The 27,833-nt window shown below is 36.4% G+C and overlaps 1 protein-coding gene across 2 annotated transcripts in view; it reads left to right on the forward strand.

Annotated features, from left to right (window-relative positions):
• COL21A1 (collagen type XXI alpha 1 chain) overlaps nt 1-27,833 on the forward strand; it is a 126,061-nt gene that overhangs the window by 39,287 nt on the left and 58,941 nt on the right. For both annotated transcript variants that reach the window (XM_065885361.1, XM_065885363.1), the window contains 6 exons: nt 8,666-8,719; nt 8,811-8,864; nt 20,486-20,539; nt 21,056-21,107; nt 21,673-21,728; nt 21,853-21,906. In XM_065885361.1, coding sequence (XP_065741433.1) covers nt 8,666-8,719; nt 8,811-8,864; nt 20,486-20,539; nt 21,056-21,107; nt 21,673-21,728; nt 21,853-21,906 — 324 coding nt within the window. The remainder of the gene's footprint in view (nt 1-8,665; nt 8,720-8,810; nt 8,865-20,485; nt 20,540-21,055; nt 21,108-21,672; nt 21,729-21,852; nt 21,907-27,833) is intronic.

A 27,833-nucleotide genomic window follows, 5' to 3' on the forward strand; every position in this document is an offset into this window, starting at 1 on the left:
AAATTATTCCACTCTGGAGAAATACTAATTTTCATAAGGAAAATGCCTTCAACCAAAATTAAAGAACTATTTTCAAATCCTTCCACTGCTTTCTAATTTCTCTATCAGTTAAATAGCTTCTCTCAGCACAGTATCTGAACATATTACTATTTTACTATTTTATCATTATCAAAAAAGAGGCAGAGGAAATATTTATATATCCTGTTAGGTACTTCAGAGTAGTACAGCTATGAAAGGCACTGCACTGCTATGACATTGATTTTTATTTTTAAAGAAGGCCATTTATGGAAACATAATAGGACTATTTTATGATTTTATAGAAGTTTGTATTTTTATGGTGCTCATTTCCATCTCTTTTCTGTCGTCATTAATTACTATTCATGAAGGGAAGTACTTCCCTGAACCCAAAGCCCCAGCTAGTTGTTGGAGAGATCTGGGGCTGTTTTGCCTTCTTCTTTGCCTTTGAAAGTTGGTTTGCTTTTATGGGCCTCAGTCTTTTCATCTGGAAAATAAGAAGGTTCTCTCCAATGCTGATTTTCTAAGATTTCAGTAAAGTCATATTTGCTAAGAGAGAAAGGTGGGCTAGACCAAGCTTCAGCATTTTGGAGATGATTTTCCATATTGGCCTTAAGAACTGACTCAGGAAGCCTGACCATGCACTACTTCCAATAGACAAGAGTGCACTGGTCAACAGGTCAACCTCAGTGATGCAGTGCCCCTCTCCATCCCCACACCCATCAACGTGCCCCTGGATGGTCCAGAGATGCCAGAAGGGGCCCGCTTTCTCTGGGGGATTAAACCTTGTAGAAGTGGTAGTCAGCACAGGTGGGGGGAATTTCAAAGTTACAGGGCCTTCTCAAACCACACATAGAGGGGTGGGGCACATACTCAAGATGAAGGTGTAAGGTAGGTGGGAGGAAGGAGGGGCCTCCTAGAGCCTTCAGGCCCTTGTGACCACTTGACTTTGGTTTCAGTTGGAATGAACTCAGGAGCCATGGGAGGGTCTTGAATAAAGCTGTAATGTGACATAACTTATTTGTAAAAGAAATGACTCTGACTTCTGAGTTGAAAACAGATGTTAGGGCGATGAGGGCAAAAACAGGGAGATGAGGACAGGAGACTCTTGAAATAATCCAGGAATGAGATGAGGGCGACTGGCGTCATGATGGTAGGAGCGAGGGGAAGGGAATTGCCTACACTCTAGGGATATTTTGAAGTTAGAGCCCCCAGGATTTACTGAGGTATCAGATGTGAGTTTGCAAGAGAGCAGTCAAGGGTGACTCCAATGAGATGTGGTAGAGAAAATCGGGGAAGGGGAGTCAGGAGTTTGCCTTTGGGTAGATCAGATTTTTGTGTTAGACGTTCAAGTAGAAATTGTAAGTGGGTGATTGAGGATAGAAGTCTGGCATTCAGAGGGAGTTCTCTTTGCGAACTGTCCTTTCTTGTATTTTGCATCTCAATTAATGCACTTCTTATACATGAAGATAATGAATCCTTTGCTATAGATGTTGTCAATAGTTCTTCTCTTTATTTGGTTTTAATTTTTAGAAAGGTAAAATTCCCCCACAATTAAATATTTTCTCTTGCTGTTTCTTCCAGTGTTCTTTTTTTGAGCATTCGATACTCTATGTTCATTGATTTAATATGACTTTCAAGAATTTTTGATTCTTGATTTCATTTTGGGAATTTATTTTGGCATTTGGGGTGACATGACGATCCAAAAAGCTCTGGTCAACTTGGAGGATGGCCATTCTAACAAACTGAAATTCAACCAGAATATCTGCCTGTGAGACGGTATTTAAATTTAACCTTGTCGAAAGAGGAATTAACATATGTAATGTGTGGCCTCAAAGGCTGATGCAGTTTTTGGTCTTGTTAGTAATATGTGATGTATGTATTATGGAAGACTACAATCCTGCTTTTGGAGTGTTGGATTTGGTTTGGGATACTACACTTTAGGAGTACGTAGGATCTGGAATTCATTCTGAAGAAGAGAGTAAACTCAGAAGACAGCCGGCGGGGGGTGGGGGGGGCAGTTACTGAGCTTCAGGTGTTATCCCAGCAAAGATGCTCTTCTCAAATTCTAAAATCCTCCAGAATGGTGGTAGAGAGAAGGAGGAAAGGGAGGAGAACTAGGCTTGTAGAGTAAGTTTGTTGGGGGGTGGATAATTGGTAATAGAACAATAGGACCCAGCAGACAAGATTTTTATGCTTTCCTCTTTCCCGACTCTGAACTGAATATGGTACCAACTGTGGACTCAGTCTTTTAAGAGCTGTGGGGGTTTGGGGTCCAAGTGCCATGAAGATGAAGGACGTGGAAAATGAGATACATTAGGATACAGGCCAAAGAAATGGCTATGATGTAGCTTGGAAAAAAGAATAACACGAAGCAGCCTCATTATGAAGTATATGAAACATCCTTCTAGAGAGAACAGTTTCCACCTGAACTCACTTCCCTTCAGTCTTGGTTCCTTACCAAAAATGCTTATGGTCTCCCTGTCTCCCGCTGCCATTAAACAACCCCCACCCCACACACACCTATGAACGTCTCACTGATAGATTAAAATGTGGACCATTGGGCTTCCCTGGTGGCGCAGTGGTTGAGAGTTCGCCTGCCGATGCAGGGGACACGGGTTCGTGCCCCGGTCCGGGAAGATCCCACATGCCGCGGAGCAGCTGGGCCCGTGAGCCATGGCCACTGAGCCTGCACGTCTGGAGCCTGTGCTCCGCAACGGGAGAGGCCACAGCGGTGAGAGGCCTGCGTACCGCAAAAAAAAAAAAAAAAAATGTGGACCATTTGTGTCAAATGAAGTATCCACTGCTTTGGCAGTTTATCTTCCTTTTCTCTAATAAAACGTTATTTAAAACTCATCTCTTCTATAAAGTTTTCCTAGACAAAGCTTAGTGGATTAGCTACTTCATTTTTCTTCAACACACCCCTTATGTAAATCTCATATATGGATCTTTCCATGTTTATGTCATGCGTCTCTTAAATAGATTACATTATATTTTATATAGGCAGTATAAACAATAATAATAATATGTGCATAATCATTACATGTATATGAATGCTATCTGTATATTTAATTAAATTATTCAAGGAATTGTTTGGTGGCACACCTAGCACTTGTGATTTTAAAGGTCAGTTCATGCTGACATTGTGTCTTCTTTTGATTGTAATCTTTATGAATGCAGGGCTGTTTCTACTATTATTTTTAGAGTCCTAGGTACTGGTGACTGGTTGGACTCAATATTTATATATTTGCTTATTTATTTATTCTTTCATTCATCCACTCACATTCTAGATATTTGTTGGGTGTTCTTCTAGGCTAAGGGAATATAGCAGTGAAGAAAACAGAAAAAAATATCCTCTTTTGAATATCACATTCCACTGGGGAGAGAGAGGTAATAAATTCATAATTATAAAATAATAAATACGTAAATAATATCAGATGGTGGGAAGTACTATGAAAAAAGATAGGACAGCAAGAGAGGGAATGAGGTTTAGCTATTGGTCATCGTCCTTTAAACATAAAGCATAACTATAGAGATTTAGGGTGGGAAATAAGAATTACTAAGAAGGTATCAGTTAACTTAAAAAGCTGTGCATTCTCCTTTTGAAATAAGCTTAGTATAACTTTAAGTGTTGCCTCACTCAGGGAATGGGGCACTTTAGCTAAGTTTAATTGCATCTGTGAATCTGAGAACAGAACTGTATCTGCAGAGATTATTTGTCAAAGGCAGGCAGTGTTTTCCTTTCATGTGCAAAGCTCAAGTCTGATTGTGTGAGCCCCTGATTGAGTGGCTTGGATAGAGATCAAAGTCCTTCATCAGACCCACAATGCTGTGTGCATAGCCTCCATCCTCCCATTTTGGTCCTGTTTTGCAGGCTGCTTCCTCATGCTCTCTCTCTTCTTTCTTCTCTGTGGATGTGTCTCATCCCGTCACACCGCAGGACACGTTGAAGGGCTCCCTCTGCTGCACTGTGCTTCCTTGACTGTTCCTTTGAGCCTGTGTCTTCCGGAAGCTTCCCCTGACTGCTACCCTTTGACCCTTATGGCATCACAGTTCTTTCTTAGATCTCAGCGCAGGTGAAATTTTACAGATATTCATGTGATCTGTTACTCAAATAATTTGAGCAATCAGTTAAAGCCTATAAACTCCTTGACTCATAGTTGGCTTAGGTGACAAATAAACTAGTTTCTGTAGTAGATATACCTGGAAAGACAGATTTATGAATATTCTTAGAATTTAGTTGTGTAGAGTTATAAACTCTGCCAGTGCCTAGAGGAATCCACAGTGCACATTAAAAGTATACACTTAATTTTGGTTACCTAGTTACCCTGGCTGGGTACATAAGAGACTCTGTTGGAACTCTGGGAAACATTGAAGAAAATTATGTAATAGTATAAAATTTAAATCACCTTCTTATATTTTAAAAAGGAGAGTGACATCCAAAGAGATTTCTCTAGATTTCATTCTCTTTTTTAAGTTTAGAATATTTAAAGGAAATCAATGACTCTATCCTCACTACTGAAACAAATCTGTACATTTAGATTGGCAGAATATTTTATGGTATGGTTAGAACTGGGCTCAGAAGAGACTGTGACCCTTGCACATTTGATGATTTTATTTTCTTAATTTCCTTTTCAAAGCTATACATCTTTCCTGGAGCATCGGAACTCTGAATCATGGAAGAAAGTAAATTGATTCTGTATTCTTCAACCCTACAATTTGGCAGCGAGAATATTTTTTTCCTAAAAATGACTCATTTACAAAGAGACTTTGTGTGAACATGGAAAAGACTTACATACTCTCAGAAATCTTGCAGTTGGGGGTAGGGTGGGTATCTGGGCCTGCTAATAATTGCGAAATGGCAAAATTAATGTTGAACAGGATTAGTTGGTCAATGATCATGTGAAAGTTACAGTTCTACAAGAAAAGACAGACACTTTTATATTCAGAAAAAGAAAAACTCAGTAAGCTATGTAAAAAGCTTATCATTTTTCCTGATTTAGGGCATTTTTCTTGTTTTAATGTACCCTGCTATGAGTCAACCAATGTTTTATTTTTTGCTCCTCTCGGAAAGTGTTCTGTGTTGTAATATTCCTGCCCGTTAACCTTTATTTTCCTGATTTTTAGTCCAAAATTTGTTGTTCTGAATTTCATCCAATTTCTTCTGGTGATTTGCCCTGGGATCTCCCAGCTTGAATGTGGTTTTGGTTTTTCTTTATTTTGTTGCTAATCACGCTTCCTCTAGCTTCTAAAATAATCATTGAATATCTTGATACAACTAAGTTTTCAAGAATGCATCTCATTGTACGTTAAGAAAACAACAACAAGCTGGTTCTTATAGTGTGGGAAGCATTGATTATTCCTGTATTGCAGTTCTTCTAAAGACAAAGCAAACAGGGCCATTAAAAAATACACAGAGACCTTGTTCACACGTTCAGCAGTAGATCTGTATGCATTCTGAAGAAAGGTTGTCATGATGTGATGCCCAGCCATGCCATTTTTCATGCTCTAACGGTGGCCATTAAGACTACAAAATAACATTCTGCAGAAGTGTTCTCATGGCTTTGCACAATAGTCACTGAGTCTGAAGACAAGAAAGAAGCTCACCTTTACTGAATTCCTTATGCCTGCAAGACTTTTTCACCTGTGAGTCCATTTGTTTCTTTTCAGAAGCAAAGTAGGTATTATTATCCTAGTTTATGGTGAGAAACTGAGGCTTAGCTAGGCAAAATGACTTAGCCGAAGTCCCACAGAAAGTCAAGGGAGGAGGAAAAATTCAGCCCCAGGTCTCTTCCAATTTCAAACTTCATTGCCTTTCCACTTCACTGTGCTGCCTCCCAGGATTTGGGGATGTGATGAGTCTGCCTGAGGTCACATTATAAGTCAGAGGTGAGCTGGGAACATTGTTTGGGGCATCTCCACATTGCTTTAATCCATTAAAATATGATGTGCCCTCTCTAACAAATGCAATACGTTCACTTATTTCTTCTTCGAAGGGGAGAGATGGCATGGCAGCTTTTTTTTTTTTTTTTTTGCGGTACGCGGGCCTCTCACTGCCGCGGCCTCTCCTGTCGCGGAGCACAGGCTCTGGACGCGCAGGCTCAGCAGCCGTGGCTCACGGGCCCAGCCGCTCCGCGGCATGTGGGATCCTCCCGGACCGGGGCACGAACCCGTGTCCCCTGCATCGGCAGGCGGACTCTCAACCACTGCGCCACCAGGGAAGCCTGGTATGGCAGCTTTTGATCTTCTACAAAAGATTAACTTTCTGAAAAGAAAAGTAATAAAGCAGATATGACATTTGGCTTAACTTTTGAAAAATATGTGAAAGAAAATAATTCATTAAATGTGAACTTTGCTGATGACCAACCATTTTGATACATAGTAACTTTCTTTTGAGGAATTTTATGAACATTCCTTTCCTCTGGGTCTTCAGAATTCTAACCAACTTAAAACCAGTCTGGCAAATGGACTCCCTTGAATCCGATGAATTGTTCTAGAATCCTAAGATTGGATGCACCATGATGCATTTTCTGATAAGAAGGTATTTCCACCTGCTCTGTCAACTTACTAGTTATGCAACTTTTGGCAAGTTCTCAGTTTCCTCATCTGCAAATGGGGATAATGTAGAACCTACATTAAAGAGTGGCTATGAGGATTAAGTGAATTAACATATATGAAATACATAGTCTGGAACATGATAAATACTATATAAATCATTGTTACTATTATTTATTCCAGTTACAGTAGCATGTTTCAAGTCATGTCAGACTATCCAGAGGGTGCACATGGGTTTTGAAGGATCTAAAGAACATCCTAGGAGGTGGCATTTATAAGTAACCTGGTTCTGTGTAGACATCTGCTAGCAGTGACAGCTGAAATACAATTCTAGGCCCATCTGATTCCAGAGTGAAGGAGATTCAGTGATAACTAGACTGACAGAGGTACCAGGCTGAACAAACTGTGTAGCTTGACTTTCTTCTTTCTCCTCACTGATCTTGAGAACGTGAGCCATGCAGTATTACTAACAGTTTCAATTTGCCACCGGAAGCAGCTCAAGCAAACGTGATTCCTTGGGGAAAGAGAGTTTTTTCACACTTGCGTGCAGCATGGATGACTTGGAAGTGAATTCTTCCAACGTTTGATTAACAGAATATTTAGCAGATGCTCTGTTCAATGCTTGAGATATAGAAATAAATGATACCTGGTCCCTAATCTCAAGAGAGCATAATCCAGTGACACAGAGACAGTGCCAGCCCAGAGAGCAGGTGATGAGTTTGAAAATTGCAGGTTGTTTTTGTATGGAGTATGGAGGTTGGTTATGAGACTTGTTCACAGTGAAGTAAAATGTTTAAGGATGGGGCCAATGGACTCGAGAAATATTTGAGTTTGAGGAATACAGGAGAAAACATAATTATGTGAACAACTGAATGGGGAAAGGCTGATGGTTGGTTATGGAAATTATATAGTCATCCTCATTCTGGGAGTAGCTGAGAGCATTTTATAAAATGAGAACTTCAAGTGCATATAAAAGGAGAAAAACAATAATCTAAGACTGATCTTTCTGGGACAACCATTAGTATTGCTATTATTGTTAGTATAGCTAGCAAAGAATAGTAAGAGGAATATTTGAAAATGGGACTGGAAAAGCAGGGAATTCTGATGTTTCTGAAATTACAGCTAAAAATGTACTGACAAGTGAGTGGGTGAATACAAAGATCCATGTAGACATCCATGAATAGCCACATGGAAATGAAGGTTTTAGATTCAAGAATGAAGATGTTATTGGAAACATTAATGAGATTTGTGTAAGTAACTCTTGACAACAGAATACTGTACCGAAACGTAAGATCCGAGGAAGATGGGATGTGAATAAGAGAAGTAAATGTTTGCAGGTGCCAAGTGGTCCAAGTCAACCCGACATTGACCCTGGTAAACCTAGATAAATGTTGAGGGACTGCAAGTTTGTTTTGGAGTTTAGTTGCCGTGTGCTGAGTGAAGATTGAACACTTTGCCTCTGTCTGAAAAAGTTGTGCTGTTTTACCAAAGCTCCAGATTCTGGAGGGATGTGTAGGAAGAAGTGGAGATGAAAGTGACCTCAGCAGATGGCTCAGCCTTGGAAGGTGTGGGGACATGTCACAGCCATGTTCGGGGGGTAAACGTTCTAAAATGGGCAAACCAAAGGCTGTTATAGACTTACCTTGAAGAATAATATTCATCCAGGTGTAGTTTATTCCAGAGGTTAACTCAGATGGCCATAATCAGGTAGTTTAAAAATGTATTACATTTGTTTAATCCTCCAATCCTAGATGTTTTTCTTTTGAATACATTGAATATGTTTCTAATGTGCAGAACATTTCTCCAGCAACTGTGAACATTGTCTCTCTATTTCCCTCCCAGAGCCTTCCTTTTAATCAAAGCATTTCTGGATAATTTTACTGAGTTAGAGATATTTCAGACCTTTTTTCCTAAAGACTGAAGGATGTGAATTCCTTATTAAGCATTTTGCCACTTTGTTATTTTGGTTTCTTAAACAGCCACGAAGTGAAGTTATAAGGTGTGAGAAATGTGAGAAGGAATGAATTCTGAAATGGAGGGCTGCTCTGTGTAAATATGATGAAATATTAATTACTTCTTGTTTCCTCTTCTTCAGGGATATCAGGGAATGGCAGGATCACCAGGTGTTCCAGGATCCCCAGGAATACAAGTATGTGATCTGTATATACATATTTTAGAAATACCATTTCTAGTGAACCAAAACACATAACTAACAGAATTTTATTTTGTGGTTAATTTAGGGAGCACGAGGGCTACCAGGTTATAAAGGAGAACTGGGGAGAGATGGAGAAAAGGTAAATATGTACAAGCAAAGGTGTGTTCAGTTGTTTTAGTCACTCAAAGACAAAGGATGCAATCTGTGATGACTCCCATTCAATAATGTTCGTCTTGGTGAATTCCAAGATGTCAGCTCAGAAATGTGTCAGTGGCCGTTGGCTGATCAAGCTCACAGGAGGTTTTTATCACTAGATCAAAGTGGTTATCACTAGATGACCACTGTCAGATGGCACAGGTATTGGCATTGCCCTGGTACCATGTTCCTTCTCTGTGATTAAGCTCTGTAAGGAGCTACCTTCTTAGAGGGAAGAGCGTCATGTGAATGGAATGTGTTCCCGTGTTAGCTGCAGACAGCCATATGTCCATCTCCACAGCAGAAATCTATCTTAGCCTTACTGGACTTCTCTCTCTTGTAAGGATTCAGTGGGTACAGACAACATTTGTCTGATTTCCTTTTTTACAGCTCTGAGATTTGCCATGTTCTTTAAATATGTTCAATATTTTAGTACCTCCCCAGGGATCTAGTCCTGCATCCAGGTAGCTGGTCCACATCCAAGATGCCCATTGGAATTTGCTCGAATCCCCATGATGATTTGTTAGCTTAATTCCTAAAGCACAGTCTTATTTCTACGTTCTTTGAAGGCCTTCTGTTTGCTCTTGATAAAAACCTGAACTAATTTTCTAGCTCCAATTCTTGCAAAATGATTGCCTTTTAAAAATAGTGTGCACAGCATTCACACTTGAGAAACACTGATCTGGGCTCTGTCTATTTTATGCTTTTATGGTTGCTTATGCTGGTTATAGAAAATTGTAGCTGCTCAAGTACCATCTCTGGATGGACCCCTGGAAGGTCTCATGATGGGTCTACTGCTTTCAAACTGTTTGATCTTGGCACGTGACTTGATGTCTTTGAATCTTATTTTCTACATCGACTCAGTGGGGATTTCTTTATAGATTTGTTGTAAGGATTAAATGCGATAATATATGAAAAATACTTAGTGTGGTCCCTGGAACAGGATTTTCCTTAAATAATTGCCTGTTGTTTTGTTGTTCTGTTTTGCTTATCAAGGAGCGAGGTTGTGGTTGGGATGTCACATGGGGTGGGCTGGCATGTGTCATGGGCAAGAAATGTTAGAGCAAACAGAAGGGTTAGTGTCTGGAAAAGAAACAGAGAAGATGGAATAGGTCAGGACAGCTCTATAATGTGGGGAGAGCCAGGCAAGGCAGAATAACAGCAATAATTGATAGAACTCTGGAGGAAGTGGTACAAAATCCTCTTTTCTCCTCAATGGCCCTGGGCCTCTATGAATCTTTTTAGCCACTGGCAATCTCTGCCTATTTAAAATGATGGAGGTGCATCTTAAGAGGTGCTGGAGAGCAGGCCAGGCCCACAGGAATGGAGATGTCTTATATTTGTATGTTCTGGAGGTATCATGAGAGACCTCCAACCTCCTCTAGGAGAATGGGGGATTCCACTAGGAAGGTGTGGATACCTGTTCCTAGGAGACCACATACCAGGCACCTCACCCACATTCAGTCTACAAGATTGTTGCTGTTTCTTTAACATTCTCACAAGTAGCCTGATTTGGGGATGTGGGGAATATATAAAAGTATGCATGTATGAATAAGTGTATTTAGGAATGGATGGATGAATACATTTATTTGTTTTTGTGTTGACTTGGGTTTTAGAGACCCAAAATAAAAAGGAGGCTTTTTATTTATTTATCTTAAAAGAATTGGAGTAAAATCTATTACATATAGGATGGATAAACAACAAGGTCCTACTGAATAGCACAGGGAACTATATTCAATATCCTGTGATAAACCAAACTGAAAAGAATATGAAAAAGAAGTATATATATATATATATATATATATATATATATATATATATATATATATATAAAATCACTTTGACATACACCAGAAACTAACACAACATTGTAAATCAACTATACTTCAATAAAACAAAAATTTTTTAAAAAGAACAATACTTCTATTAGTCACATCTTAAGGTAACTGCTCTATTGCTTTGGGTCATTGCACTGTGTTTAAAATAGAAGTGGATGACTTTTAAAAAGCCACACATTCTATTAAAGAAGATAAGGTGAATAAGATGTATGTTTATGTAAAGTTCTTTGTTTTCAGACCAGTAGTGATTTCAGTCAGTAGTGATTTCAGTCAGTGTCGCTTTCTGAAGTTCATTGTTTGGGTGTCAGCTCTGATTGACACAGTCATTGTGGGCCTAAAATCACCACATGCTGCCTCTAAATTCCCTCCTTACATTCCTTCTGGCTGCAGGGATTTCTTTATTTAGAGATACAATAATTTAGTGAGTTAGTTAAAGGCGTTTCCTTGGGTGTTCCTCTAGAATACAATTTGTTAATTTTCAGAAATGGGAAGGTTGAAAACATACCCTGGAGATGGCCTTGACTTGTGATTGCTCAGGGCATTTTTTCCAGGCATAACCCATGGCCTTTAGGGGATTGTTCCACACCATAATGTTCTCTGTTAGGATATTTTCCCAGAATAATTTCCATTTTGTGGATTTCCACTGAAACTCCCATAGGAGTTTCCACTTAAGATAATTAAAATTATATTCACTTTCTTACTGACTGTAACCTTTGTTCCTCACATATCAGAAAATAGAATGTGTATAGATTTTGCATGGGTTTTTTTTCCCCTGAATTTACAAAATTAAAAGGACCCTTTATCCACCAAATTGTCTTCAATTGGTAACTCATTTTATAACATGCTTTAAACATATTCCTTGGGCTCTAAGAAATACTTTAAGTACTTCAAAGAACTTCCTCAGCTTTAAGGAAACCTAATATATTTAAATAGTGTGGAGAAATATATTTTGTTAAAACTTACATTAAGCTGGGTTGGTTTTTATGGGTTTTCTAATTGAGTATTTCTAATTGGTTATATGGGTTTTGTAATTGAGTATGAAACTTTCTATGGCAATGCAATTCTGGAGACACAGGAAGTATTAATTTTTTTAATCTAGCCAGATTTGTACCAACTCATCACTTGGTTTCTCTGGGTTTAAGAAATAAAATATATTAATTCTATCTAAGGTATCCTTATGCAACCAATTATACATTTTTTTTAGTTTCTTCATTAGAGTGTTAAACATTTGAATTGTCCTTTCAAGATCTCACTGTCCCGTTGCTCTCAGCATCCAGAACAGGGTATCATGTAATGAGCGAGCCTTTCTTACATGAATAAACCCCATTATCTGCACTTTGAAAGGCAGAAGCTGAAGTGATGTTATAGCGATAGCTATTACATAGTTGGTCATAATCAAGGAACTCCAATATATATGCTGAGAGAACAGTAATAAAGGACCAAGCTGAAAAGTGTTATTAGGGAATAATATGTAAAAAATTTAACATGCTAGTGGCTTTATTTCTTGCGGAGTTCCTGAAGACAAAAAAAATAAAACAAAGCCAGTAATGACATAAGAGGGAGAAATAGAACTAACTTAGGAAAGTGGCCATCTTTCTCTTATTTCTCGAATAGAGAGAGTAATCTACCCGTGTATCTTTCTGATAGCACCATGACCCAAACACGGGGTTATGTGTGTGTGTTTTGCAGGAGGGGGAGGCTTAATGCAGTCACAGGTTCCAGGCTGTGGTCTGATTTCAGACTGCTTAACCTTCCTAGTCATACTTCTTAATCTCTTTAAACCTGGTTTCCCAAATCTAGAAAGTGGGACTATAAGTATTTCTTCATAGCCTTGCTGTAAAGTCTAAATAAAATCATGCATGTACCTGGCCAAAATTAAACACTGTAAGTTAGTGATGATGATGATGATGATGATGATGGCGATTTGTAAATGTTTCCGAAAATATCTTTCGTTTATCCCTTATTGTTTCTCACAGTGTTGAAGTGCCCCTTATGAAGCAATCAGACAGGAATTCCCTAAACCTCTTCCCACCCCACTTACCCTCTTTGCTGTGTGTGTACCTATATTCTACCCTCTCTTCTGTTAATATGGATGAACTGTCCATGTATAATGTCCAGCCCTCCTCTGTGCTCTGGGTCTCATCCTTCTCCATTACTTTGTGTTATTCGTTAGCCCCTCTCTTCTGTGTCACTAGTTTTTTCTTTCTTTTTTATTTTATTCCTGTCCTAAAGATGCAGATGTAGAGAATGGACTTGAGGACACGGGGAGGGGGAAGGGTAAGCTGGGAAGAAGTGAGAGAGTGGCATGGACATATATATTAGATAGCTAGTGGGAAGCATCCACATAGAACAGGGAGATCAGCTCGGTGCTTTGTGACCACCTAGAGGGGTGGGGTAGGGAGGGTAGGAGGGAGACACAAGAGGGAGGAGATATGGGGATATATGTATATGTATAGCTGATTCACTTTGTTATACAGCAGAAACTAACACACCATTGTAAAGCAATTATACTCCAATAAAGATGTTAAAAAATTTATTGAAACAGAGTTGATTTACAATGTTGTGTTAATTTTTGCTGTACAGCAAAGTGACTCAGTTATACATACACACACACACACATACATATATATATACACACATACAGTCTTTCTCATATTCTTTTCCATTATGATTTATCACAAGGTATTCAATATAGTTCCCTATGCTCCGCAGTAGGACCTTGCTGTTTATCCATTCTCTGTATAATAGTTTGCATCTGCTACTCCCAAACTCCCAACCCCTTCCTGCCCCACGCCCCTTGGCAACCACAAGTCTGCTCTCTATGTCTGTGAGTCTGTTTCTGTTTCACAGATAAGTTCATTTGTGTCATATTTTAGATTCCATGTATAAGTGATATCATACGATATCTGTCTTTCTCTTTCTTACTTCACTTAGTATGATCATCTCTAGTGTTGCTACAAATGGCATTATCTCATTCTTTTTTATGGCTAAGTAGTATTCCATTGTATATGTACCACATCTTCCTCTCCTCCCTTGAGTTTTTTATTGTAATATTATTAAATATAAATGTATATGAGTTTAAATGTATGTGTCAAATATATATACATATTTGTGATAAGCATAGCAATAATTGATATATTGGTATAATTAATGGTATAATTCACATAATAAATAATAAAATATTATTAAATACATTTCTACACACTCTTTTTTTTCTAATAAATATTTTGTCTCATCTGAATCTGGAGAAATTGTGAAATTGTTACAAGCAGGGATTTTTCAGAAAACTTTCCCTCCTTCCCACATTTTCCTTCTTTCCTACCTCCTTTCCTCAGAGGCTTTTCTTCCAAAGCAGCAGGGCCTCCCAAAATGTTTTCTAAAGTCAGGCTTGGTTGAGCGTCCCTCTGTCTGTCCATGTGGTGCTGACCTGTGTGTGCTCAGGTCTTCACTACTTCTGTGGATGTTTTTGCAAAGTTTTGATTGTTTTCTGATCTTTCAGCCTCTTTTCTTTTAGGGTCCTATAATGGATTCAACATCTCAGTTTATGATGATGAACCATTCATTCTATGTCCTACCTTATTTCTTGGCTGCTCTGCTGCTTTCTGTCCTGTTTCCTTTTTCTCTACTGGCATCATTGGGAAACTTACAACTTTTATTGAATTTTTACAGGATGCTTCATCTTGGTTCTAAACTCTTATTTCTCATCTTCATTTTGGGTGTGCTCTGTTTTATGGTCATTGATAAACTGTGGCAGGGACTGTATATTAGGAGCTTAGGAATCTACTTTTTTCCTAGACCTGAGTAGTCCAATGGTGATGCCCAAACCCAAGGGGTTAGAGAGGGAACATTTTAGTAGATTTAAACACTTCCCAGGAAATCATTATTTGTCCTGGTCCTGTGTGACACTTAGTGGTTTTTAAATGAGAAGAGAAGGAACAGGAAGATGTGTAAGGCTTTTGACATGTTGGGTGCTGAAGGTGTTTCCTGTTGTGTGTACGTTTTTCTGTTTTATTTTAGACATGTCTTGTGTGGATATTATCCACATGCATTGCCTATCACATGCCATCCTCGCAAAAAGTCCTATGAGGTTAGTAGAGTAAGTCATGGTCTGCCCGTTTTACATTAATTGTAAAGTAAATGAACCCTATTGTACAGTTTCGAAACCGAGAAATGAGGAACTTCAGTCATCTGTCTGAAGTTACTCAAGGATCAGGGGTTGAAATAAAATGTCTGGATCTCAGTCTGGCTTTCTTTTCCTTTCTTTTCACCATATTTTTCTGCTTTGGCCATAATTGTTTTTAATAGTGTGATTTCTTCCTCTTTTGCTCTATGCCTGCACCATGAGAAGGCCCAATGCCTGTGAGCAGCTGAGGGGGAGGGGGAGGGGAGGGGGAGGGAAGAGGGAGAGGAGGGGGAGGAGAGGGGGGAAGAAGGCGGGGGAGGAGGGGAGGGAGGAGGAGGTTGGCTAGATGAGTGATGGTTTGAACTGATTGTGCCGTGATAGCGGATTCATAGTCTTACTTTTGCATGTGTACCTGTGAGATGTTTCCTCCGTGTCTCAAAAATAAAGCCTTTAAGAAAGAAAAAAAAAAACTCTCTCAAGGGAGGAGGGATAGTTCCCTGTAGATTGTAGATCATCAAACTTTTAAACTGCAAAATCTTTGCAGTGAAAGTCTTTGGGGCATGTAGTCCCATATATATGTATGAATTATATGCTGTGCTACTGAATAAAGGATTATGTGCATTGAAAACACAGACACACTGAGAAATTTTGAAAGAATGAGATTTTTAAAATAGTAGTTTTCATATTCTCTTGCTACTCAAATAAATAATCTTGATGTAACTTTGGAGACTGAGACTCTAGATCAACCTGTGAGATTGGCAGGCTCATCAAAGTCTTGTTATCAGTCAGGAAGCTTCGAGGCAACCTGGGGAAAATGGAACCAACTTACTGCAAATCTTGGATTCTCTTTTATTCTAATTTATTGTAAACTCAGTGGGAATCAAGAGTGTGACTCCTCAAAATAATTTTTTTATTGGAATTTTCTTGGAGGACTCAAGAGTGTGTACTATATTTTAGAAAATGAAAGTATTTGCATATTCAGTAAATTATCATTAATCACAAGTGAGACATCAGCTAGGATAGAGTAGGTTATGTTGCAATAACACACAAATGCCAAATGCCAATGCCTTAAAACAAAAAAGGTTTATTGCTCATCAAACTGCACACCTATTAGCAGACTCAGGCTAACAAAAGTTTCACCCTCTAGATTTTAACTAATTATAGTAGCAGGTCCCTAGAGAATCAAAGAGTGGCTCATAAACCACTTCCATTCATCTTTAATTAGCTAGAGCAAATTTTGTAAACCACACCAACTTCAGGAGTCAGGGAAGCATGATTCCCTCCGCCTCCCCATATGCTTAGAAGTAGAGAGAATCTGAATATTGATAAATAATAATCATGTCCACTAAGACGAAATAAGAATGCATCAAGAATGGATTTTTTTCAAAGAGATTGGTGTCTAATAAAGCACAAAACATATACAAAGTAACTATTTTAAGAGAGTAAATGTTAAGTGCCAAAGATGAGAGTTGAATAAAACTCTAGGAGTTGAGAGGAAAGTTGAAAATTCAAAAAGGCTTCATGAAAGAAATTGTAAACCGAAGGTTAAACATAGATACAGACTTATAGGGGCTGTTCTTACCCAGTTTAAGAAACCTCTAACTTAGGGAGGCTGTGGTTCCTTACTGTACTCTGTGTGTGTGTGTGTGTGTGTGCGTGTGTGCGTGCGCGTGTGCGTGTGTGTGTATTATCAACAAGACTGTATGAACATCTTTGTATATATTTCTTAGTAACTTTTTCTGAGTATATCCAAGGAAAATTTCCCAGAAGTGGAACTGAGAATCAAAGTGTTAAGTTCATAATTAAATTTTGAGGCAAATTGCCTATTTACCTTCCAGAAAGTGTGTATTCCCCCAACAAGTGTGTGAAATATCTTTCTTCACACCCTTATCAGCACTGAATTTCATTAAATTTCTGATTTTCATCAATATATGTTAAAAATGGTACTGGTTTGATTTGCAATCCTTTATTAGTGAATAAGGTATAAAGTACCTGTCATATGATTTTTGGAAATATTGTTGCTTCTCTGTAATTTGCTTTTTATTTATATCCTTTATTTTTTCCTACTGGGCTGTTCATCTTTTTAAAAATTGATTTTTATGTGCATGTCATAAATTGTGTGAAAATATTTTTTTCTGGCTTATGTGTTTTGATTTGGGTTTTGGAATTTTAGACATACAGAAATTTTAACTATTATATATATATATATATATATATATATATATATATATATATATATATATATATATATAAAGTGTTACTTCTTTTCTCCTATGTTTGTATCTGTATAGAAAGGTTCAACATTCTAACATTTTGAATATAATTACTCCTCCTTTGAGTTTTGGAATTTTTATTATTTTATATTTTAATCTTAAAATTTTTGATATTTGGAGTAAAGTTAGATGAGTATTCATATTTTCCCCTTTCCTCTCCTAAAAGGATAGCCAGTTGCTAAACAGTATTTTTGAAATTTCACTTTTTTTCTCATTTATTTGAAAAACCATCATTATCACTAAATTTCCATTCTCATTTGGGTCTGCTGTTTTTGGCTTTCCCTTCTGTTCCATTTACCTGTCTATATCTTCTCCACTGCCAGTTTTAATTATTGTCACTTCATAATATGATTTAATACTGGCAGGCCTAGTTCTTCCTTATTATTCTTTATGATCAAAATTTTCTTGGCTATTCTTACATGTTTATTTTTGCAGATAAAGCTCAGTATCTTTTCTTCAAATTTTTTTGGGAATTCCTATTTATGTTTTAATTAGGATTCCTTTGAATTTATGGATTAGTTTTAGAAGCACTGACAATTTCAATACTGAATTTTCCTATTCAAGATTATGATTTATCTTTCTTTTTATTTCAAACTTAAAACTCAATGGAATAATATTAAAATTTTATTTTTTATTGGTTCTCAACATTACCTAAGTTTATAGGTAGGAATTTTTATCTCTTTTGGTCCTGTTATAAGTGTAACTTTTACTTTAATCTATTTTTATATTGCTTATTGTTTATACATATAAAAACTATTTTGTATATTAATTTTTAAGACAGCAATTAACTGATATCTCATACTAATTATTTCAGGGTATTAGGTATGTTGGCATATTAGACATGTGATCATAAATAAAGATAATTTGTTTTCTTCCTTCTAGGCTTTACCTCTCTTATTTTTATATTTTGTCTAAACTCATAGGCTAGTCAAAACTGGCTAGAAAAACATTAAAAATAGTGGTAATACTGGGCAACATTGTTTTTAAATTTCAAACAGTCACAATCTCTTTTAGTCCAGGTTTGTGGCTCTTTTGGAAGAATAATTCTCTCAACAGCAAAATACATATTTGTAATTTTGTATCTTTGACTTTTGATTCCAGCCAGTAACATCATCCACAGTCCTGTTTTAGTCATGGCCCTTTCTACATTAATTAATTAGTGATTAATAATTAATAATTTCTTTTTCTTGAGCCACTATGTCCATCTTGAGAGAATGTTTTGGACCCACCTTAACTGATTTAGAGAATTGAGAATGGTGTTTATGGCCACACTCTTGACTGGTCCTTTGACTGAACTTCTTTTAAAGGCCTTCTCCAGTTTCATTATTTACCTGTCAGAGATGAGAAAAAAAAGGTGTATCCTCCCAATCCCAGTATTTGGGGACTTGGTCTATGCCTTCTAACTATGACTTGCAAACTGGCCGATTCTTTTCTGAGCTCATCTCTTTTATAGTTACCTTGTCAAATACAGCCAACACTAATTGATTCATGATACCAACATTCTTTTTTTCTCAGTTCTTTAGCTATGTTTATTGGATGTATTATTTGCCTTTGCAGTTTATTAAAAGCAAAGTTTTTTAAAATCAATTGTTCACCACTGCATTCCATGAATCATTGTATTTCCAACCTCCAAAAATTATTTTTCACTGCCCACTACCTAGTCCCAAAGCCATTGCCAAATGTATTTTTTAATGTTATTGTTTGGCAGCCTCTTTTTTCCTAGTATACCAATTTTTATATTAATTAACTTAGGCTAAGTTTTACTGCAGTAACTGATGATCCAATGGCTCAATGGCCAACACAAGAGCATTTTTTTGTCTTTCATGTTACGTGCCTATTGTAGATAGATGTTGGCTAAAATTTACCACTTATTTGCTACCCATTACTTTTAAACCTTGGACACAACTTGACTGAGTATATTGTGTTTGGGTCACACTTTCTTGTGTTTTGTATTTTGTAGGTATTGCCTTAGTATTCCCCAAGCATTTTGCTAAATTTCTCTGCCCCTCCCCCGTTTCATTGCTGTATGTTAACATGGATGCTGTGCCTTTTATTTTACTTAAAAATCTTGCTTATGACTATGTGGGTAGCTTTGTCCAGATTATATATTTTTTTGTTTCCAATGTGGGTTAATGCTCCTGGTCTTTTCAGTTCATCTGAGATGAGTTTATCTTATCTCCAGGAAAATAAAGTTTGAAGATGGTGTCTTCTATAAACTGTAGCCAGAGAAGGGAAGTCTCAGCTGGGACTTGGTTCATCCTTAAAGGGAATCCTGCTTTGCCCCTTTCTTCTGTACTTTTATTAAGTACTCACTGCCCAGCTAAGTTCCATCTTATCAAGGTGTATCTTAGTCTACCTGGCCTTCAACTGCTCATCTCAATTCAGCCTGAGTTAGCGCAGGTGGTTCTTTCACCATTAATTTATTGGATAGTGCTGGAAACTGAAAATGGAGTAGTAATGTTGCCTTTGAAGGGTTCTATACCTTGAATAACTGTGTCACTCTTTAAAACATGTGGATAAATAACCCTCATTAAATTAAGATTTCTAAGAATTACATCCATCATAAATAACTGGTCACATCCTCTTCTCTACCTACCAGACAAGCTAAGAAGATCATGAATTGTTTGTAGGTAATGTCTTAATTTGCCTAAATAAAAGTGAACTGACCCAAATCTTGCTGTGCCAGCCATTGGGCTTCTCTTAACTGTGTCTTGACAAGATTTTTGAATCTAAGGCAATAGCACCCAGTATGTCCCACAGAAATAAGTCTTAAAACGATGTCCACTAAATATCAAGCTGTTGTGATTTTCTCCGTCTCTCTTCCTTTGGAGAGATGGCCTTTCCTCTTCATAAACTCATCTGGATAGATACCTACTATGAACAATTTCCTAAATCAGCAATTGGAAGAAAATTCCACAGAATCCTAGAGTATTTTGAGGCCTTCAGCTCAGGGTTTGTCCTCACTGAGCTGGGACCTCAGAAGATGGCTCTCTCCAACAGAGTCTTGGCACTTGATCATTTCTGTTAACTCCTAGGCCTTGCCACTGTAAGAGCCTAAATATTTTTAGAATAGGTGGCTACTCTCTAAGGGTGGAGTCAGCATTGCTGATGAGATTCCCCTGGCCCCAAATACTTTCCTTCTCTGATTATAAATGAAACCCTGATAAATGAGGATTGGTCTTTCATAGGGATAGGGTTTTAATGTAGATGTGCACTGAACAGTTTGCAGATTTATTTCCAATGAATTTTGACAAGAATGAGATGGAAGAATATATGTTGATTTTTTTTAGACTGAAATGTGTTTTCTTTAATTAATTTGTTTTATTTTCAGGGTGACCGTGGACTTCCTGGTTTTCCTGGGCTTCATGGAATGCCAGGATCAAAGGTTGAAGAAATCTGTTCTTCTTAAAATTAAGCAATGCCATATTTTATTTCAAATTGAAAGTACTTTATGTTATAAATGGGTTATAAATAAGTGTTGATATATAAATTAAAGTATATTAAAGTAAATGACTGGGTTAAGATTAATAATCATAGTTTACATAAAGCTTTTGTAAATTTCCTTTAAAATTTTCAGCCATAAATCTTATAGTATTTAAAAATTGATGAGTAGTTTTCATTATATAGAAATTCTCTTAACTATAAACCTTTTACTATAAGGCCCTGTTATAGTAACAAATGCCCTGATTTTTCCTTGCTTTTGGTTATAAAGCCTGGGAAATAGGATTTTTTTAAACAAACTTTAAATAATTTATTTCTATTTTATTTTGATGTGGGCATATTAAACTCTGTTGTTTATAATTGGAATTGTTTTTGTTTAATATATAAGCAAAATATTAATTTTAGAGAAATTAGAATATTAATTTCTCTAAAATTCAGGATTTATATTTTTATCTTTTAGGGTGAAATGGGTCCCAAGGGAGATAAAGGATCACCTGGATTTTATGGCAAAAAGGGAAGTATAGATCCCAAAACAAAGTATCCATATTGAACTTTCAATACAATGGAAATAGAAAATTTGAATTTCAGTCCCAGCCCACTGTTGTAGCAATTAGCTTTGTTCACCTTTCTCAGGGGATTTATCCAGAATAATGGAAAAATAACTGTTGACTGTTATGCATAGTATTCTATAAGAATACTTTGTGTTATTGAGCCTTCTGAACTTTAAAAATATTTACAGAGAGATTCCTTGGAAGTGATAGCTGTTTAACAGTGTCCATTGAGAATCCTATTTTTTCACATTGAAGGAAATGTTTAATCTCTTTATATTTAAGATGCTCATTGCTTTTTACTTTTGCCAAGTAGTGGTTTCTGTGTTTAGATGCTTGTAATTCTGCATCCATCTTATCCTCAATGTCATGTTGTGTCCTGGTAAAATAATGCTTTGCTGAAAGCTGCAGGGTCAACGCAAGCTGTGGTTCTATGAATTCTGTCACTCCATAAGGAAGTTAGCTTACTTTCCTATTTAAGTTCGAGTTGGAATTTTAACTCCAGGGTTAAAATTTTTATTTTTAATACAGGGTGCAAAAGGTGAAAAGGGGAATGCTGGTTTTCCTGGCCTTCCTGGACGTGCTGTGAGTTTGACAGAAAAAGTTCTTAAGTATTTTACTTTAAATAAAATGTAACCTCTACTATCTTCTTTTAAAAAGAAAAATTAGTGCAAAAAATATATTAAAATACTTGTATTTATTTTTTCAGGGAGAACCAGGAAGACATGGAAAGGATGGATTAATGGGTAGCCCTGGTTACAAGGTATTTACAAAAAAAAAAAAGATTTCTGTAACTTGTGAGTGAATATGAGAAAAATGTACAGATATTAGACTTTTTTAATGTATGACATTGGTATAAAATGAATGAACTAAAAGTTGTTTTAGTGTAATTTTAAAATGATTCTAAATTTATTTTGAGTCTATCATGAATTCTTCTGTGTTGGAAATAAAATCCCAGGATATTAGAAGGTTGAGCTTCTTTGATGAGCCATTCAGATGGGTTTGTTTGGTGGATTAGAGGCAGAAGTACTTAGCTGTGTCTCCCAAGGGATTACATTCTTTTTCAGAGAGTAGGGACAGAACCCTTAACCCTAACAATTTCAACTTTAACCCTGACAACTTGTGTGGTGTGAATATGGGAGAATTAGAGCAAGAAGAACAGCAAAAGTGCCAATTACTCACCAGTCCTGAAAAAACTCAAAGGCACATGCCCTTACAATGGTGGGTTAACATCATCTTATTCTTACATAAAGAAACTTTTTTGGGTCAATTATCAAATAGAAACAGGCTTTCTATAGTGTGGCTTATTAAATAAAAAGACATCAGGTAGGTATATGTATTCAAGTCAGTGTATCTAGAATGAGCCAACAATCCACATCATTGTCCTATTGTACGTTGTTTTGTTTTTGTTTTTTTTGATCCCTAAGGAGAGAATTTGTGTAAATCCATCAACCACCGAGACCACTTGATCAAGCATTGGATTTAGAGATGTCATCATTTTTCCTAATGGTCAGCACTTTGAAGGCCAAACTTGCTAAGAAATTCAGTCCAAATTTTCTTGGTCTATAGATGTTTTCCCTTTCTTTGGAAACATTGTCCATTTTTTCACTTAAAGGTTATGAAAGTTCTCCAAATATCAATGATTCCTTAAAGATTATAGATAGTACTTCCTGAATGTAAAATATGGGGGCCCATTTTCAAGAGCTTAGTCATGTGTTGTTGTTAATTATGTTTCACTGGTTTTGTATTTTATTTCCCATTTGTTTGTTGATTAAACAGATATTTATTGATATTTATTAGGTGCTGGACATATAGAAGAAAGCAAACTCTCATGGAGCTTATAATATAGTTTCTCTATGTTAGAGAACACAGATTCTTCTCCTTACCTGCAGATTAGGGATTCATCTAATTTAATTTTTCTTTGTCTTCTGTTGTCAAAAGGCCCTGTGCCCCAAGAAATGAGATTATACATTTTTTGGGGTGGTAGAGTTTAGAGAATAGAAGCGAGTTGGAGTTCCACCTCTCAATGACTTTTTCTAACTAGCTGTATGTCGTATGTCAAATTCTTTGACCTTCAGTTTTCTCCATTTCAAAAATGGAGTAAATGTTACCTACTTAGAATGGTATGGTAGAGACAGAGTAAGATAAAGGAATAAGTGTTCAATAAGGAATTCGTTTACTGCCTATTTTTTGATTTGAACATAGACTTAAGGTGCCTTTTTGAGCTTTTTTTAAAAAAACACTTTATTGAGGTATGATTGACATACAAAAACCTGTACATATTTAATGTAGGAATTTTGGTTAGTTTGTATGTAAGTATATGCAGTGAGCCATTACTGCAATCAATGCCATAAACGTATCTGTCACCTCCAAAAATTTCCTTCCTCCCTCTTATTATTATTATATTAAAAAAAATAAATTTATTTATTTATTTATTTTTGGCTGCGTTGGGTCTTTGTTGCTGTGTGTGGGCTCCCTCTAGTTGCGTCGAGTGGGGGCTACTCTTCGTTGCGGTGCACTGGCTTCTCAATGCGGTAGCTTCTCTTGTCGTGGAGCATGGGCTCTAGGTGTGCAGGCTTCAGTAGTTGTGGCACGTGGGCTCAGTAGTTGTGGCTCGTGGGCTCTAGAGCGCAGGCTCAGCAGTTGTGGCACACGGGCTTAGTTGCTCTGCTGCATGTGGGATCTTCCCGGATCAGGGCTTGAACCCGTGTCCCCTGTGTTGGCAGGCGGATTCTTAACCACTGTGCCACCAGGGATGCCTTCTCCATGTCTTTTCATGACTTGATAGCTCATTTCTTCTTAGTACTGAATAATATTCTTATCTGGATAGTCCACAGTTTATATTTCCTTTTTGGAATCTTTGGATAATGAATCATACCTAATTTTCTCTGACCGTATTAAAATCTATTTTCTTCCTCCCACCCAGATTTTTGTTTTGGAATTTTTCAGTCCTACAGAAAATTGAACCTCATAAATATATGAACATTTATTTCTATAATTTTTTTTGTTGAGCCACTGGAAAGTAAATGAGACACCGTGCATTTCTCTCCTAAACACTTTAGCTTATATCTCCTAAGAATACTTTAATTCCATCATGATGCCCAAGAGATTTAATATCAATACAACACTATTTTCTAATATAAGCCCATATTCAAGTTTTTCTAATTGTTTAAAAATTGTTCTAAATAGCTATTTTTTCACCTGATACAATCAAGATTTGTGCACTGCATTTGGTTGTGTATTCGTCAGGGTTGCTCCAGAGAAACAAAACTAATAGGATGTGTGTGTGTATTTACATTATTTGTAATGTATTTGTCAATATATAAATGTATATTTATATACCATATATATCAAAATAAATATTTATATTTTCATGTGTGTATATATATATATTTTTTATATATAGAGGGGTAAGGGGGTGTTGGTGAGGGAAAGGGTGAGGGACAGGGAGGGATGGGGATTGATTAATTGATTCATTCATTCAAAGGAATTGTCTCATGCAATTTTGGGGACTCTGCTTTCTGTCACTATAGTTTTACCATTCTCACAATGTCAATTAAATATAATCATACTGTATTTAGTTGTATGGATATATGACAGTTGGTTTCTTCATCTATCAGCTGATGAACATTTGAATTCCTATATTTGGCATTTATGAATAATGTTGATATGAATATTCTTACGCACATCTGAGTTGAACAAGTTTTCATTTCTCTTGGGTTGATACCTAGTAGAATTGCTGGATTGTATGGTTAGTGTATGCATATTTAACTTCCTAAGAAATTTCCTATTTTCCAAAGTGGTTTCATTCTTCTCTATTGCCATCAGCAATTCAAGAGAATTCCAGTTTTACCACAGCCTTCCAACACTTAATATTTTGTATTTTAGCTATTTTAGTTGGTACATAATGGCATCTCATGTGGTTTCAGTTTGCATTTTTCTGAAGACTGACAGTGTTGACATCTTTTTATGGGCTTGTTGGCCATTTGTATATCTTCTTTTGTGAATTATCTATTCAAAACACTTGACCATTTTAAAAAACTTTGGGTGGTCTGTCTTCTTATTGACGAATTGTAAGAGTTCTTTGTATATTCTGGATATTGGTCCTTTATCAGATATGTATTTGTGAATATTATCTCCTGACCTTTGGATTGCCTTTCTTTCTTAATGGTGTCTTTTGATGGGAAGAAGTTTTTACTCTGGATGAAGTCTAACTTCTTAAAATATTTTTTGGTTCATGCCTTTTGTGTTCTATTTAATCTTTACCTAACTTAGGGGCAGAGATTTTCTTGTATCTTTTCTTCTAAAAGAAAATATTTTCAAATTTTCTAAACACACATATAGAACATCATCTTAGCTTACAAATTTAGCTCTATGATCCATTTTGATGATTTTAATTTCTATGTATGGTGTGAGGTAAAAGTTAAGGTTCTTTTTTTTCCCCTTTTGGAGACCTGGTTTTTCCAGCACAAATTATTGAAGAGACTATCATTTCCCATTGAATTACGTGAGCCTTTTTGCCAAGTATCAATTAATCAATATACGTGTGAACCTATTTTTGGACTCTTGGTTTTGTTCTACTCATCTATACCTCTATCGTTTTGTCAACAACACACTGTCTTGATTATCATAACTTTAAATTAAGTCTGGGAATCAGTTAGTATAAGCATCTAAATTTGTTTTACTTTTTAAAATTGTAATAGTCTAGGTCGATATAAATTTCATATAAGCATTAGTATCAGCTTGAAAGTTTCTTACCAAAAACGCCTTCTGAAACTTGTTAAAGAAACTTTTTAGTGTGGAATACTTTTAGATTTACTGAAAAGTTGTAGATAAATAGTACAGAGACGTTTCCTTATACACCTTACCCAGTTTCTCCTGATGTTAACATCTTATATTACTATGATGCATTTGTCAAAAGTAAGAAATCAATATTGTCAAATTTCTGTAAATGGAACTCCATACTTTATTTGGATTTCATCAGTTTTGCCTCTAATGCCCTTTTGCAGTTCCAGGATCCAATCCAGGATATACCACATCGCATTTTTTTTTTTGTCGTGCCTCCTTAGTCTCCTCTAATCTGTGATGATCAGTCTTTTCTTACTTTTTATGACTTTGATAGTTTTGCAGGGTGTTAGGTTTTCTGTAGAATGTCACTCAATTTGGGTTTGTCTGATTAGACTGGCATTATTTTGGGAGTGGCAGAGAAGGATAACACAAAGGTCAGTGCCCTTCTCATCATATTAGAGAGTAAATACTATCCACATATCTGATCATTGGTATGTTAACCTTGGTCCCTTGGCTATGGTATTATCCATGTTCAGTTTACCCATGAACAACGTGGGGGTCAGGGCCACTGACCCTCCCCACAGTTGAAAATCCTAGTATAATTTAAAGTTGGCCCTCTGTATATGTGGTTCCTCTGTATCCATGGATCCGAATCCGTGGATTCAACCAACCAGGGATCACGCGGTACTATACTATTTATGGTTGGAAAAAAAACGCATATAAGTGGACCCCTGTAGTTCAAACCTGTGTTGTTCAAGGGCCAAATATATTTGTCACATTTCTCCACTGTGAAGTTACTGCTTTTTCCTTTCCACATTCCATTTGGAATCGAGTCCACAAATCCAGCCCCTATTCAAGATGGGGAAGTATCAACACAGCATATCATTCCACTTATGTTGGTTTTCTTTTACCTCAGCAATGTTATGTGGTTTTCGGTGTACATGTCTTGTATGTCTTTTGTTAAATTAATACCCGAGTATTTTATTTTTTATACTCTTACGAATAGCTTATTTTTAATTTATTTTTGTTTGTTGCTAGCATATGAAAATACAATTTGTTTTGGCATATTGATCATATATCCTGCAATGTTGCTAAATCTGTTTATCAGTTCCTGCAACTTTCTTTATAAATTCCTTAGGCTTTTCTGCATAGATGATCATACTGTTTGCAAGTCAAGACAGTTTTCTTCTACTATACCAATTTATATTGATATGACTTTATTTTAATAGTTTTATTACACGGACCCAGCCCTCCAATACAATATTGAGTAGAAGTGGTGAGAATGTACTTTCTTCCCTTGGTTTCTGACAAGGTGGAGAACATTCAGTCTTTCAGCAGTGTTACTTGCTGGTTTTACATAGAAACCCTACATCAAGTTGAGGAAATTCCTTTTTATTACTACTCTCTTGAGCGTTTTTTTCTTTTTAATTATGACTAGGTGTTGAAATTCATCAAAAACCTTGTTTACATTTATTGAGTTGATTATATTGTTTTCCTCCCTTATTTCCTTAATATGATGTATAACATTGATTTTTGTATGTTATGTCAAACTTGCATTATTGGGATAAACCCCAATTGTTCATCTTATATTATTAATCTTACATATTGTTGGATTCAATTTAGAAATATTTTTTTAAAAGACTTTTGTTTCTATGTTCATGAGATATATGGTCAGTAGTTTTCTTGTGATATTTTTGTACGGCTTTGATATCAAAATAATACTGTCTTCTATTTTCTGAAAGAATTTTTATAGAATTGGTATCATTTCTTCCTTATACGGTACAATTCATTAGTGAAGCCATTTGGACCTGGGCTTTGTGGGTGTGAGGAAGATTTTAATTACTAATTCAATTCCATTGCTAAATATTGGTCTATTTAGAGTTTCTCTTTCTTCTCAATTAA

Source organism: Phocoena phocoena, chromosome 10, assembly GCF_963924675.1.
Source record: "Phocoena phocoena chromosome 10, mPhoPho1.1, whole genome shotgun sequence".
Classification (NCBI taxonomy): domain Eukaryota; kingdom Metazoa; phylum Chordata; class Mammalia; order Artiodactyla; family Phocoenidae; genus Phocoena; species Phocoena phocoena.